Source organism: Porites lutea, chromosome 3 (assembly GCF_958299795.1).
Source record: "Porites lutea chromosome 3, jaPorLute2.1, whole genome shotgun sequence".
In the NCBI taxonomy this organism is placed as follows: domain Eukaryota; kingdom Metazoa; phylum Cnidaria; class Anthozoa; order Scleractinia; family Poritidae; genus Porites; species Porites lutea.
Genome location: NC_133203.1, coordinates 10268843 through 10283793, shown reverse-complemented (window position 1 = coordinate 10283793; position 14951 = coordinate 10268843). Strand labels below are relative to the sequence as shown.

The 14951-nt window shown below is 39.3% G+C and overlaps 2 protein-coding genes across 4 annotated transcripts in view; one reads left to right on the top strand and one right to left on the bottom strand.

The window, feature by feature from the left end:
* The window catches only part of LOC140930433 (extended synaptotagmin-2-like), a 29702-nt gene that overhangs the window by 6126 nt on the left and 8625 nt on the right, over window positions 1-14951 (top strand). For all 3 annotated transcript variants that reach the window (XM_073380124.1, XM_073380123.1, XM_073380122.1), the window contains exons 2-12: window positions 3513-3554; window positions 4165-4302; window positions 4897-4973; window positions 6136-6202; window positions 6598-6687; window positions 6819-6874; window positions 7494-7611; window positions 7702-7801; window positions 8256-8326; window positions 8641-8726; window positions 9240-9288. In XM_073380124.1, the coding sequence (XP_073236225.1) occupies window positions 3513-3554; window positions 4165-4302; window positions 4897-4973; window positions 6136-6202; window positions 6598-6687; window positions 6819-6874; window positions 7494-7611; window positions 7702-7801; window positions 8256-8326; window positions 8641-8726; window positions 9240-9288 (894 nt within the window). The remainder of the gene's footprint in view (window positions 1-3512; window positions 3555-4164; window positions 4303-4896; window positions 4974-6135; window positions 6203-6597; window positions 6688-6818; window positions 6875-7493; window positions 7612-7701; window positions 7802-8255; window positions 8327-8640; window positions 8727-9239; window positions 9289-14951) is intronic.
* On the bottom strand, window positions 14056-14754 carry LOC140929914 (uncharacterized). The gene has a single exon (XM_073379604.1). The coding sequence runs from the start codon at window positions 14752-14754 to the stop codon at window positions 14056-14058; it is 699 nt and encodes a 232-aa protein (XP_073235705.1).

Genomic DNA, 14951 nt, shown 5'->3' with positions numbered 1-14951 from the left:
CACAGAATATATTTTGTGTTGGCATTTAGGAGGAAATATTCGAGAACCCCTCCAAACCTTGCTTGGCGTGCGACATTGAGCAAAAAACAGCGTGATGGACCGGGAATAATGAAGTACTGCACTTAACAGAATATAAACACGTCAACTTTAGCAGCCATTTTGTGGCAACCATCCAAGTGACGATGTTATTAAGAATTTGAGAAATATAAGTTTAGTTCGTGTCCTTGGAGTCTTTCGAAATTTTATTTTGAGGTCAAGTCGGGCTGAATTCTGCAAGTTTGGCATGTGCTCGTTTCTTCTTGGAATTTGTTCTCAGTTACATTTTAGTTTGAACAAATTTGTGTATCATAAATATTGAAGGATTGTCCCAATAGAGACTGAAAATATTAATTTTGTTCTAGATGCCTAAAATTTATATTTTCATAGCGTCAAGGCTTGTTGTCAGTCAAAGCTTTGAAGTCCTCTAGGGTGGCTTTTAAGGAAAGTAGCTCATGGGTTTAATGTTTTGTACGTCAGAGTTGAGTAAATATTAATGTATATGTTTTTATTGCGGCAAAGACTTCATGATATAGTTCCCCTGGTGAGAGCTCTTTGTATTTTTGCGCTAAAATATAATTTGAGAATAATATTGTCATTGCTGGGAGGCAATCCAAGAGAATTACAATGTTGATGATGGACGATACATTAATTTTTTACTGCTATGTTTTTTTTTTGAAACATTTAAAAATTTGTTTTTCATTCCACATTCCAAAAAATGAGTTTTGCAAGCCCTTACACAAATATAAGACTGGAGTTGCAGGTTTTATTTTTCCTGTTACAAATGCTTTTTTGCATACGATATGTCAGATGCTTATCACTCTTTCAATTGCTACCAGCAGCTGTTAAGGAACATTTTAATTTGAAGACTCTTTTCTTTAAATTAGCTACCCCGGTCTAGTCTCCATGTATATTATGAAAATGATAATCCTGCTCTCGTACATAACAAATTTGTAAAATTTTGAAGGTTATACTTTCTGGATAACAATTTATTCAAAGAAACTTGGCACCTTTTATACTTACGAGACAACAAGCATCCTCTAGGCTAAAAGCTTTTAAATGTGAACATTATTTTACAAAGTAGACATGCAGATTGGGCTGGTGACAGCCTGCACGAATCATACATTGAATAGTGTTGTGCATGTTACCAAAGAAATTTATTGTAGGTGGATGCCATTTTTTGAGCCTAAGGTGTTTGATACAACAACAACAATAATGATAATAATGATCGTCAGATGGTTGAAACGTCGTTCTTTTTAATGTTAATTTTTAAAGTGAAATCCGTTCGAAAAATTTGTTGATTCGAATAATAATAATAATAATAATCCCTTGTTGATGTCCCGCCTTTTTTGTGTAGCCAAATTAGGCAGAACAGTCTGAAGTTTGGCAGCGTTCATCAATCAATTGTTAGAACTTAACTTTTACATGTAGTTCTTATAATGGCTAAAAAATGGTACTATTAATTGTTTGTGCTGGAGAGGCCAGGATGTATACATGTATGTAAAATAGTTTAAAAGCTGTTAAGAATCTAGCCTCCCATGCAGGCATTTTTAGGAAGCTCCCTACAAACACCTGCTCAACCGAGAACAACATTCCTTTCCTAAGCTTAGCCAATCAAATTGTACTTTCCAAATTCTGGAAAGTTGACCTTGACTGCATGGTAACCCAATAATTACTTGATCTGCATGAGACAGTGGGAAAGCTTTATGACCTCTAATAAATGTTAGACTCGGAGCTGCAAAAGTAAGATTTAGTCAGATTTTAGAATACTCTGTGCACTGCATAACATTAGCGAAGGAAAGAAAAGAAGGAAAACGGTAACTGTAGGGTCATTTTTTGACACTACCACAAGCTTATGAGTCATGTTTAGCCTGTCAACACTTTATTTAAAACTGTTGATTGGTCACTTACCTCGCAAATAAAACAATGGGAAAGGTATGTAGTTCTCATTTGAGCTGGCGTTTGTGGGGAGGGATGAAATACAAGCTCCCCTAACAATGCCTGCGTGTAAGGCGGGAGGCTATTAAGAATCACAATACAAAAGTACTTCCCTGTTTTGTCAGAAATATAATTTTGTTTTCCTAATGGCGAAATTTATACTAGAGATGAATTATTCATCTGAAAGGTGTTAGCCTTGTGCCCATCGGAGAGTGAATGATTATTAGACAAATTATGGCCTAATTTTGTCTCTTACTGATTTGTCTGTCATTATACAATGTATCTGATAGATGTCCTGACAGGCAAATAGTTTGTCTGGCATAGATAATTCATCTGTAAATTTATATCTGGACAGAAATGAAAACAAATTCATGCAAAGTTTTCACTATAAAGGTACTGGTACATATACTTATCTCTTTGAGATGAGTGGGAGATGATCCTGGAGAATTTTCTATTTGAACATTTGGGCGTAAAAAATGAATTTAACATTATCTCTTACCAAGGGCAAAATGTTGGTAGGGGAGGGGAAGGTGAGAATTTGTCTAGAATTTTATACTGATCATACAATTCTTTCATCTTGGATAAGAATGTTGCAAATATTGTGCTTGCACATGAAGACTTAAATGATTGACACTGTTTGAGCATTAGTGTTATCTGCCCCTCATGAAGGTTGCCATGGCAACCATTTTGTCTACAAATGAAGCTTAATCAAGTGTTAGTAACAAAAAGGAAAATGTCAAACCATAATATTTACATTTTCCTCAGCCATTTTTTTTAGTATAGCCTGCAGAACAGGCGCTATTTTTTGCCTTTTTCAGGTGGGCATGAAGTGGAGATGGAGCACAAGATGCAAACAATGCATGTCTCGCCCTTCACTTCTGTTTTGAGGGTGAATAATTAGCGCCTGTTCTGCAGGTTATTTTAGTTACTGTTTTGTTACTCATTTCATGTAGTTTAAAATGTGCAAAACTGATTATTATTATTTTATGTACCACTGTACATGTATGATGATCACTTTTTATAAATAAAAGTTAACCCTTTATCCTGTTCATGCACAACTGTATGTGCCACCATACATGAACATGTATGACATATCTGTACATGTATATTATGGGATAACAAGCATGTACTTCTCTTGTGATCTTGGCTTTTTTTACGCTCACAATACGTTTCAGGGCTGTGCTCTAGCAGAGCCCGGTGGCCCCTGATGCCTAAATTTTGCTCTTGGGTGACTAGAAAATCGGAGTGTTTTTCTTACAAATCACTATGCTGGGCACCCTAGATTTTACAGGTTCAGATCACTGGGCTCCCTTTAATTTTTCTTAGAGCACAGCTTTGCATTTGTAAACAATTCATAGCGTTGTTTCTGTGGCCAAAATTTTGCTCTTATCTTAAGACTAGAAGCTTACTGCTCATTTTGCTCTGATAGAAGAATTTGCAGATGGTTGATCATGTTTAAGGCATGAAAAAGTTTACGAGGTTTACTGACTCCATAAGATAGTTAAAATCATTCATGAAACTACTGATTTTTGTTGCAGGTTTTCTTTCCTGATGTAGAAAGAGCAGAATGGCTCAACAAGGTAAACTGTACATCATTTTATAAGTTTTCATCGCAATTTGTTATCAAAATTGCATGCAATAAAATAACATTCCAGTCCGATTATATGAGGCTCACTGTTAAAGGAACTTTCTCACAGTTTTTGCATCATACACATTTAGCCAAAATTTTTCAGTATTATTCAATCCATGGTAATCTTCTTTATCATAAATCATGGTTAATCTTTCATACATGTTGTTTAAAGTTATCTCTTTGATTCTTTTCTTATTTTACCATAAATTAGGATTTTTTATTTCAGGTTTCCACCTGTTCAATGTCAAGCTACAGTAAGAGTACATTGCAAAATAGTAATTACTCAAATTACACACAAAATGTCTAGGCAGTCACAGAGCTCAGGACTTAAATTAAAATAATTTAAGGCTGGATTGGAATTGCTACTGCTGTGTGGGCATTCCTTGTTCCTGTGCTGTGGTGTCTAAGTGTCAAAGTTCCTCCTTGATGTTTTCTCTGAACACTACATGTATGCATACTTGTACGCTGTAAATGGGTAAATAAAAGCCTTGAGAATTACTGTGATTTGCTCTACTTTTTTTATGTGGCTGAAATTAGTTTGCTGCTTTTTTTGGCTTTAGATGCTTGTTCAACTGTGGCCATACATCAACGATATGGTGATAAAGATTTTGAAAGAAACTGTGGAGCCGGAGATTCAGAAAAATATGCCCAGTTTTCTCAGCTCCATTCATTTTGAAGAAATCTCTCTTGGTGAAGTGGTAGGTCAGCTCTTACAAGTTGAATTACTGACAGGGGTGGTGACAGTTGAAACTATAAAAGTTACCAGCAGTTGACAACAAGACTTTTTATCCACAGCAGATTAACTTTAAAACTATTGCTTTAGCAGGATGGAGAAAGGAAAAATTCTGAGGAGGTTGATAAGCACAGCAGAAAAGACGCAGGAGCTCTGTCTAGTGCATCCTTACAATGGAGTTTTTTGCCACCTCCAGCATTCGCACGCGCATAACCGTGAACGCGTCCCTTTAAGTTTTGCATTTACTGGTTTTTAATTAAGCTTCAAAACATCATAATAATCAAATTCAAGAAAAGAAAAGCTTGAGGGAGGCTTATAATCAAATGAAATATTTTTTGTTGTTTACTAGTAGATATGCTTTTAAGGGGCTTATAAATGGGGGTGGCGGTCTTATACATACATGAATGTAAGTGGGAGTTTATGGTGTTGACCAGTGGAAATGAAATGACACAACATGTAGTTGCTTGCCACCATGCAGTTGCCAGCATCTGTATTTTTCTAGCTTCATCAAAGCTAAATGAACACCTCTGACAAGCATTACTTATCTTTTTATTTATAGCCTCCTCGTATCGGCGGCATTAAGACATACACCCATAACGTTGACCGCAATGAGATAATCATGGATGTTGACTTAATGTAAGTGTTCACCACTCTGAATTAGATTGGTCTGCTTTTGTGGTGTATTTTTGTCTTTTATTAGAGAGATTAAGATTCACGTTTACGCCAAACGGCAAACATGAATTTGTACCACGTGACCAAGTTTTCCCCTTAATTGTCATTAAATGTTTATTACTTCAACTAAAAAATAAGTAATTTCATGCCAGTTTTGTACATAAGAATAATATTGTTCTGGACAGTTTTTATCTGCTTATTTTCTATTAATTGAGAAATTCTCAGCTTGAATCTGACGTTTGCAGTTTGGCATAAACGTGAATCTTAATCTCTCTGTTAAAACATAACACGACAACATATGTCATACTTGCAAAAAAGTCATTATAATCATTTTGTACTATAGTACAGTAAAAGCAGTGTGTGTTCTTTTCCTTGGTGTCTCCAGATAAGTGTGAATTACAAGGCTAAGAAATTGGACTGCCATTTCTGTTTTTTAAAACACTTTTGTAAAAAACTATATACATGTATCAGTTGACTCCCGATAACTCAAACCCTCATTAACTCGAACCTGGATTTCCTTCATACAATAGATTAAGTTGCAATTTTACCCTCGGTAACTTGAACCCATGATAACTCGAACCTCCTGCTAACTCTAAGTAACTCATTTTCCCCTTCAGATCATTTCTTTATAATATTATTATACTCTCAACAACTCGAACCATGTTTTAAGCATGTGACAGGTCGAAAAAGAAGCATGAACTGCAGTCTGAAACATTGAATTTATTTTCAAAAACAACCGTGTATTCTTTGTCTTCACTTTTTTGTCAGTCCAGTACAAGTAAAGTGTCCACCCTGTATAGTTTTAATATACAAGCTTTGTGGTTTAATAAAAGGAATTATTCCTTTTTCAAAATATCGGTACATCTGTTGCTGCCCTTGGATTAAGTGAAATGTGCATGATACTAATAATATTGCATTGCTTCCCTATCCCATTTGCTTATTTGCTTATTTCTAGTCATTTACTTTAAACTCCTGATAAGCTCTAACTTTTTTCAATTTGCTTGAGAAGGTTCAAATTATCGGGAGTGGGCTGTATTTGGATACCTGAAAATTTAAGTTTTGTATTAACAACAGAATTAGGTAGAAACATTTTGAATAACTGTTTCTTGTTTTCTTTTAAATATAGTTATGCAGGTGACTCAGATTTTGAGCTCTCTGTCAAGGGAATTTCAGTTGGTATTGAAGATCTCCAGGTAATGTGTCCTTATCCATTCAACAAATCTCTGCTACTTAACCCTATCTTTCCCTTAATTGCCCAGTTTTGTAGCATTGGCCTTGCTTTAGATTGTCCTTTTTGTTATAACGAGGTGGTCGTATTAATGTGGTCGTATTAATGTGGGCTTTGTCTAGGATTTTGACATTAGGTCAGCTCAGGTATGATGTCTGTACCCGAGGTGACTCCAAGATGGAAAGAGGCACATATTATGGGGGTTAAGAACGGGTACGTGAGCACTCAAGAAATTCCCTGAGTTAGTTTTGCCCTCCAGAGTGAGGGTGCTGGAGTCCCAGTAGTGCAGTTCGCACCCTTCATCCTACTCTAGAAGAAATCTGTTGTCCTAAGTTAGTACTATATCGTTTCCTCCTGTAGATTCGTGGTAACCTGCGTGTGATTCTGCGACCTCTTATTCCAGCTGCTCCTCTTGTGGGTGGAGTCTCTGTCTTCTTTCTTAACAGACCTGTAAGTTTCCTTTTTGAAAGATACATACATTGGGTTGATATCAGAAATGTATTTAATGCATATATCTACATTATTACTTTGAAGAATGAATTGTTGAAGTACAGCGTATTTTTTCCGTTTTGATTCATCAGGACATAGATTTTGATTTAACAAATCTGGCAAACATACTTGACATTCCTGGTCTAAGGTAGGTTTATTTTCATTCCTTACACGTGAACAGAATATTATTATAAAATTATGAGAAATGTGATAAACATGCATGATGTAAAACAATGTATTATTTGTTAGGAAACAGATACTGGTATTGGAAATCTGGGTTGGGGATTTGTAGTTTCTTGTTCAGAACAGGGTTAAAATGTAGCTGAACATGGTCTGATGTAGGATGACGGTTTCCGGTTTCCAAGAGCTGAGAAGTAGCCAAAAATATATTGAATATAACTTCCAGAACACTTATACCATCCTAAATTCATAGTCAAATTCTCAATCCTTGTACCCATACACATCCTTTCAAGGAAATAAAGAAAAGGCATTTCCATTACCCCATGATCTTCCTGACTGTAACAAGGAGAAAAATGATGCTGATCTCTCTTGTGGTGTTTCAAAATAAGCCATTCGCCACTGCATCTTGACTATTTGCAATATCTATTTCCATTGCAAGTGTTGGTTGTAAATGTAAATCCCCAAAACTCAAAATTAGGACTTCTTGTCTGCAGCTCTTACTTACAAAACTACCACTTCTACTTCCAAACCTTGTAAAAGTACTGAGTCTTGAGTCACTTAATTGTTTGTACTTGTTTTCCTTTCAGTGACATTATTCGTGGAGTAATTGATGATGTTGTTGCTGGATTTGTGGTGCTCCCTAACAGGATAACAGTTCCTCTCACTGATGTTGATCCTTATGAACTCAAATATCCCATGCCTGATGTAAGTGAATGTTTGCTCATTGTCTTCACTGTATTTACATTAATGGGAAATTTATGAAAACTCCCTCAAGTTATTAATGATTTATTTCAGGGTGTTCTGCGAATTGAAGTTTTAGAAGCTAAAGATTTAGTCAAAAAGGACATTGGAGTGTTCAAGAAGGGCTCTTCAGACCCATATGTTATTCTCCGAGGTACAGTCTGATTTAATCTGGGCTTGAACAGTAATTCTAAGAGCCCAATCCGGGATGTCTAGCATGCAGAAATGAAGACTTCTTTATTGCGTAAAGGCAAAGGTCACACGGGGCCATTTGTATTAATCTTTATGTCAGATGTAATGGTGTAAATCTGACATTCAGCTCAGTCTAACTCATTATTTTCATGCCAGACATTAATTCTTAAATTTTTGGAATCCGACCCAAGAGGCCAAAAAAATGGGTACTACTAAAGCACAACCAAGCCAGAGTCATTTCACCAGCTCTGCTTGCAAATCTAAGATTTTTTTAACAAGAAAGTACTCTTTCATAATTGTTTATGTGTATTATGTCACTGTCCATTAAATGTATAGGTTTAACTACGTGCTTTACAAGCTTGAACCTTACTGACAGTCACCTATAATCTGAAGTGCTTGTGTCATTGTATTTTTAGTGGGAGCCAAAACATTCAAAACAAAAACAAAGGACAGTACATTGAATCCAGTGTGGAATGAAGTGTTTGAGGTACATTGTATGCTGAGCCTCCTATTATTATAAGTATTATTCTAATCCTGCGTACTGTAGGGTATTTTTTTTCCAGTAAGAAAGTAATAAGGGAAAGAAAGGCACATTTCAGTGAAACAAAAGGAATTGGGGCATAAATATGGAAAAAGAAAGAAACAGAAAAGATAGAAAGAGTGAAGTGATCATTTGGGGTTAGAGCATGGGTTCAGGGTTCCATTGAGACAGCAGAAATGCCTGCTTTCAGGCTGTGTAGTAGTTTTTCATGTTTCCTTAGTGTAAAGAGAACTTATCAAATTGTTGTCATCATTTTGCAGGCATTTGTTGACAACTCTCATGGTCAGAAGATAAAGATTGCTGTCTTTGATGAGGACAAGGCATCTGATGATGAGAGTCTTGGAACGTTAGTATCTTCAATTCAGTAAAACACTAAGACATGGTAGAAGAACAGTGTAGTCTATATACCAACCACCATTTGTAAACATGCATTATGATAACTGGACTGTGGGTAGTAATTATAATGATTGAAATTACTCCCTTACTCTTACAGGACTTTTTTTTCAGAGGCCTAGAAAGCTCCTTTAAAATTCCCTTTTTTCTACCTACTCTTAGATGAGTTCTGAAATTTTATAATAATATTTACAATTAAAATTATCATATTGCAGGGAATCTGACATAATTATGATACAGTGGAAGAACAGCTAAGCTGCTGAAATTTTTCTCCTAGGGAAATTTATTTCCTCATAAAACATTGTTATTATTGGCTGTGAAATGTTGGAGCTCTGGGGCTTGGAAGTATTCATGTTATAGGCAAATTCCAGGGATTTCACTCTTTTTTTATAGAACCAACCTGGCCAGAATTTTATCGATCTTATTTGCAGCTTTTTAACTACTTGTACTTGCTTGTTCTTTTTAGGGTTGAAGCTGACATTGGTACTATTGTCCAGCAAGGCAATGTTGACCTGGTAAGTTTTGTTTGATGCAAATAATATTAAATTTTGACTCCACTACACAACATCAACAGACAAAATGTAAAGGCAAATAAGTTTATTTTGGGACGGCTTGGCGAGAACCAACCTAAAAGTACTTATGTAAATACAATAATGGGTGATTACTGGTGAATACCTAATGTACAACACTCGTAAACTAGCTTTCACAAAAAGAAAAAACTCGTGCTACAAATGGTCGCTCTTGACCTGAATCACCCAGTTAAGCACGCAGGCTTAGTGCCAGTTAGGCTGCCAGTTATTCTGGGGAAAACTAATTAATAAAACTCTGACAACATATAGCTGGCACAGGGAACACGGTAGGAGCACAGAGGCTAAGCAAAAAGAAAAACTGCTATAACCGGTTGATCTCGACCTAAATCCCCCAAATAGCACGCAGGCATAGTGCCAAAATACAGCAATAGGTAAATAACTAATGTACAACACTCGCAAATAAACTAGCTTTCACAAAAAGAAAGAACCGCTACATCAGGTCGATATCGACCTGAATCCCCCATTTAAGCACGCAGGCTTAGTGTCAGTTAGACTGCTAGTAAAGCTGCCAGTTAGGCTGCCAGTTAGGCTGGGGAAACTAAATAAAACTCTGATCAACAAATAACTGGGACAGGGAACACTGAAGGACCGCAGAGGCTGAGCGCCGGGAAAGAACTTAGAATCGTTCACTAACGTACCCAACAAGGCATGTAGGCCAATTGCCAGTGAGGCTATCAGAAAAGGCTACGGTACGAAAACAAGGGTAAACAAATGGCTAACAACCCTTACAAGAAGTCTGTCACATTGTAAGCAATCAAACTGCGTCAAGCTAGACATATCTCGCCACTTAAAGAGCGGTCCCCGGACAGCTGAACTAAGCATAAAAAATAAACATATAAAAAATCAAGTGATTTATTACATATACATCTAACGTAAATATATTAAGTAAAGGAACATCTAGACAACTGTGAAAAACCAAACAAGTACATAAGATAAGAAAACTAGCAGAGCTGAGCTACCGCTTACAACTGAAACAAATGCGGTAAGACGGAGGCCAGAAAAAACCTGCCCAAAAAAACCCCGTAGGGAAAAAATGCGGGCAGGAAATCTGGGTAGGAACCAAGGCTCAAGCTCAAAGCCCTTCCTACGGGACTTTACAATGTAATCGAGAATAGCCTGCTCCTAAAAAGGACAAAAAACAAAAGCCAAAAAACAAAAAGAAAAGAAAAAACCAAAGAGAGGTTGGTTCAGAAGCCTAGATGACGTACACGTGATATACGCAGCTTTATATACCCCCGATATGGCTACCCATGGTGCACCCGGCCTAGAACCCAGGCCCTGTTGTATCTTGTGCCGTCAAAATATTTATTTCTGCCTTCTTCGCAGGCTCATTCGCCAGAAATAACATATTTTGACTCCACTACACAACATCAACAGACAAAATGTAAAGGCAAATAAGTTTATTTTGGGACGGCTTGGCGAGAACCAACCTAAAAGTACGTAGAGTGACAAAGTATTGGGCGAAATAACGAATGAAAGCTCCTAGAGCCCAAGAGACTTGGAAACTGAAAGCCTTTTTTCTAGGTCATCGTCCACATAGGTGTCTTTGGCTTGAACGGACTTCCAACGGCCGTGCCTCTGAAACACCCTGTCACTAACCCCATTATTAGCAGCGGAAGTGGCCCCTCCCGAACGCAGGGAATGAAAACCAAAAGAGGAAGGGTCAACCCCGACGCTTCTCAGGTCCTTGCGAAAAGCCTCCCTAATTGTAGTATAGCTGATAGGCTTGTCCCGGGAGACTAACTTAAAGGACTTCTTCCCCCTAGAGATGGGTCTAAAAATGAGATCCCTGGAGCTAGAGGGGATGGAAAAATGTGCAAGGTACGTCTTAAGAAGCTTGACAGGACAAGCAGGGCCAGAAATTTCCGAAAAAATCACCTCATCGCCCTTACGGAGTTGGTCGTTCTTACTTTTGAGAACCTTGATGACCATGAAACCCTCGTGAAAGAAAATATCATTCCTCCTAATTCTGGAGACATCATCAAATCTAAAAAAGCCAGCGAATGACAAAACGTACATAGTGATATTACGTAAATGAACGGGGTTTTGAAGGTCGGCTAAGCCAATAAGGTCATGGATGACCGAGGAAGAAATTGGTTCCTTACGGTTAACGACCCTAGTACCTAAAATCCTTTTGGAAGCACATCTAACCGCTTCAACAACTGGGTTATCCGTAGGGGAGGGGATACCCGCCATGGTATGAGCCCATTTAATACCATAAAAAGCCGAGTCTACGACGCACGGAGAGTGCGACTCGTCAATGAGGTGTTGCAAATACAAGGCAACGTGGCAGGGACTTGCAGGACACGCGCAGGAATGAAGCTTACTGGCGGCGAAATCTTTCCACTTGCGAAAGGCACGATGGTACACCATTGTCGTACTAATGGCCTTTGAGGAGAGAACCGTTGACTGTAGACTGTCAGTCGGCCTCAGGATGAAACCCTCAGGAGGCAAATTCTGGAGACCATGCCAGAAACCAGAGCGGAAAATATCTGAAGATCTGAGCACAACAAACGCTTAGGTGCACAAATAGCACTTTCCGTCAGGCATAGAGCAAAAGCCCGTCAGGGAGGATGGAGGTCTGGGGCGCCGAAAATTAACTCGAAGCGCAACTACGTCAAAATCTATGGGCCTGGAACCGAAAAGGGAATTACGGGCTTTCCCTGGAACGAATAACCCCTGGAACTTAGGCAAATAAACCCAGTCGACAACAAAACTATTCCAGTGCACTCCATCTCTAGCACAGACATTCCAGAAAAAGGCTGACTTCCATAGGGGAAGAACAAGGGTTCCCTGGGCGCCGCAGAGCTCCATATGCTTGATGACTCTGACAATGAGGCAAACCGGTGGACAAAGCCAGTTGTTGTCGTAACCCCAATTTTGAGCAAAGGCATCGACGGCCTCACAGCCTGGCTGAAAAAACCGAGAGTTAAATCTTGGCAACTTGGCGTTGTAGCTACAGGAGAACCTGTCAATAGTGTGTGGGCCCCAGAGGTGGTTTAGTCCTTGAAAAACAATATCATTGAGGCTGTAATCGTCAAAATCAACAAGCTTGCTGATACAGTCCGCACTGACGTTCAGGTCCCTGGGTATCCACTTGACCTCGAGAGAAATACAATGAAGGAGGCAAATTCGAAAAACAACGAGGGCTAATTCCTGTAGGTCGCATTTCCTGCTCCCGTTACGCAGAATGGATTCAACGTTCTGGTTGTCGGAATACCAAAAAACCTTAGAATTAGATAAACGGCTCGCGAAGGCTTCTAAGGCAAGACAATCCGCTTTGAGTTCTCTCCAAGTCGAACTACGGAGACTTTCCGATAAAGACCAGTTCTGATGAAAAATCAGCTCAGGTTGGGACTCCACAAAAGCGCCGCAGGCTGAATCGGAAGCATCGGAAAAGCAGCTAACTCTGACCGGAAGCGAAGAAGCCCCCCAATAAATTTTGCCGTTGAGAACATGGACATTGTTCGACCAAAATTCAATTTCACACAGAGAATCATTGGACAGGAAAACCTCGCTATCCCAGGAAACAGCTGAATTAACAACTGAAAAAAGAAACCGGGTCATGATGCGCGCCACGGACCCCACGCAACTCGAGAGGGAAATAATTTGACCGGCCACGCTCGCGACGCGTTTAACGTGGACCGCGGAGGAAGACTTGTATGAAGACAAAGCCTCTAGGTCTTGAGACAATTTAGCGATGCATTCATCCGTGGCTCTAATAGTACCATCGAGAGTGTTGAGATGAACACCAAGCCATGAGATAATTTGAACGGGCTTCCACAGGGATTTATCCTTATTAGGGACAAATCCAGACTTAAGCAAGTCGGCATGGACAGTCAAACTATTAATTTTGGCTTGAACTAGACCAGCTCCTCCTCCTAGACCATCGTCAAGAAAAATAACAATAGGGATGCCCTGGCTTCTCCAAGATTTCTGAAGCGGTTTGAGAATTTTTGTGAAAATAAAGGGGGCTGACGAGAGCCCGAACGGAAGCACACAAAATTGGAAATACCTAAAAATCCCAGTGCCAAAATCCCAGGCAAACGCAAGGAATTTCCGGTGATCGGGGAAAATTTCGATGTGGTGGTACCCGGACTTGAGATCAAATTTGAATAAATAAAAACCCTTGTCAAAAACTTGAGTAGCCACAGACAAGTCCTCGCACTTGAATTTCTGTTTGTAGATAAAAGTGTTAACGTGCCTAAGATCCAGGATAAGCCTTTGTTTGCCGGAGCGTTGGGTCGAAACAGAAAGCGGGTTAATAATATCTGGAGCACAAAAAATTTCTTCGATGAGGTTGAGACTAAGAAGCTCATTAACAGCTATGGTAACAAAAGAACTGTTACTACGTGCGGAAGCATTGTTGACTTTGTAAAAGGGTGTGGGTAGCTGGAAGAACGGAATTTTGTAACCTTGGCTAATAACATTCAAAATGAACTGAGAAGCTGGCAAAGTACGCCAGAAATCGATACACTTGAAAAGTCTTCCCCGAACTGAAGGTTGAATAGAAATATCAACAGTACTCTCAGAGTCCTTAACCGCGCCTAAAACTAGCGGAGTGACGTCAGAAGAAACTGATGTGACATCGAGACACTCCTGATCTGAATTACGGCTTTCCGCCTCAAAAAACATATCACTACAAAGAAAATTGGAAAAGATTGCACCTGATTGTTGTCCTTCGTCGGCTAGTCATTTAGGAGTTTGTGATGTTTGCTTGGCCATCGTCGGGCAACAGGAGGGCCAATGACCTGGCTTTCCACAGGCAAAACAGGTGCCGGTATTGGGTCGACGAGAAGGGAAACCAGGAACGTTGAACATCAGAGGCTGATGTTGAAACTGCGAACGTGAGGTCGACGCCGGGATTCCAACGGACGAGGATCTGTTATTAGAAGTCGAAAAGGTAGTCTTCTTCTTTTTACGGGCCTGGAGCGCTACACGGGCACGTCTTTCTGCACTGTGAATTCTTTTCTCGTCCTCCGAATCATCGGCCCGATCATGCTGTTTATATTCCTCAACTGTCGCCCAGCCGAACTCGGACTTGTCCGCTAATAAAATAAACTTTTGCCTCTCGCAGAGCAGTTTCTCACCTTCCGCGAGATCCGACTTTACTTTCTCTAGCTGACCATTCTCCGCAGCAGACTTGGCGGAAACAATATTTTCCGCTAGCTTACGGTTAAAGTTGAACTGGTCTTCATTGGCCTTCTTCTTGAACTTATGTGGTTCGTCATACTTGAGTTTCTTAATTTCTTTCATCTGCTGCTCGGCCGAATCTTCGTCGGAGCGCTTGATTTGACCAACGGTTTGTGCTAACAAATCTTTGAACGAGTCCATTAACTGGTTGTTATTCTCTCGAATGAGATCGGACACTTCGTCTTTGCTGACGGACATAACGCAGAAGACAAACGACAAGAACGTTAAAGAAAAAACCAAAGAGAGGTTGGTTCAGAAGCCTAGACGACGTACACGTGATATACGCAGCTTTATATACCCCCGATATGGCTACCCATGGTGCACCCGGCCTAGAACCCAGGCCCTGTTGTATCTCGTGCCGTCAAAATATTTATTTCTGCCTTCTTCGCAGGCTC

Coding starts and splice junctions, on each gene's coding strand:
- LOC140929914 (XM_073379604.1), bottom strand. CDS start 14,754: ATGTCCGTCAGCAAAGACGAAGTGTCCGATCTCATTCGAGAGAATAAC.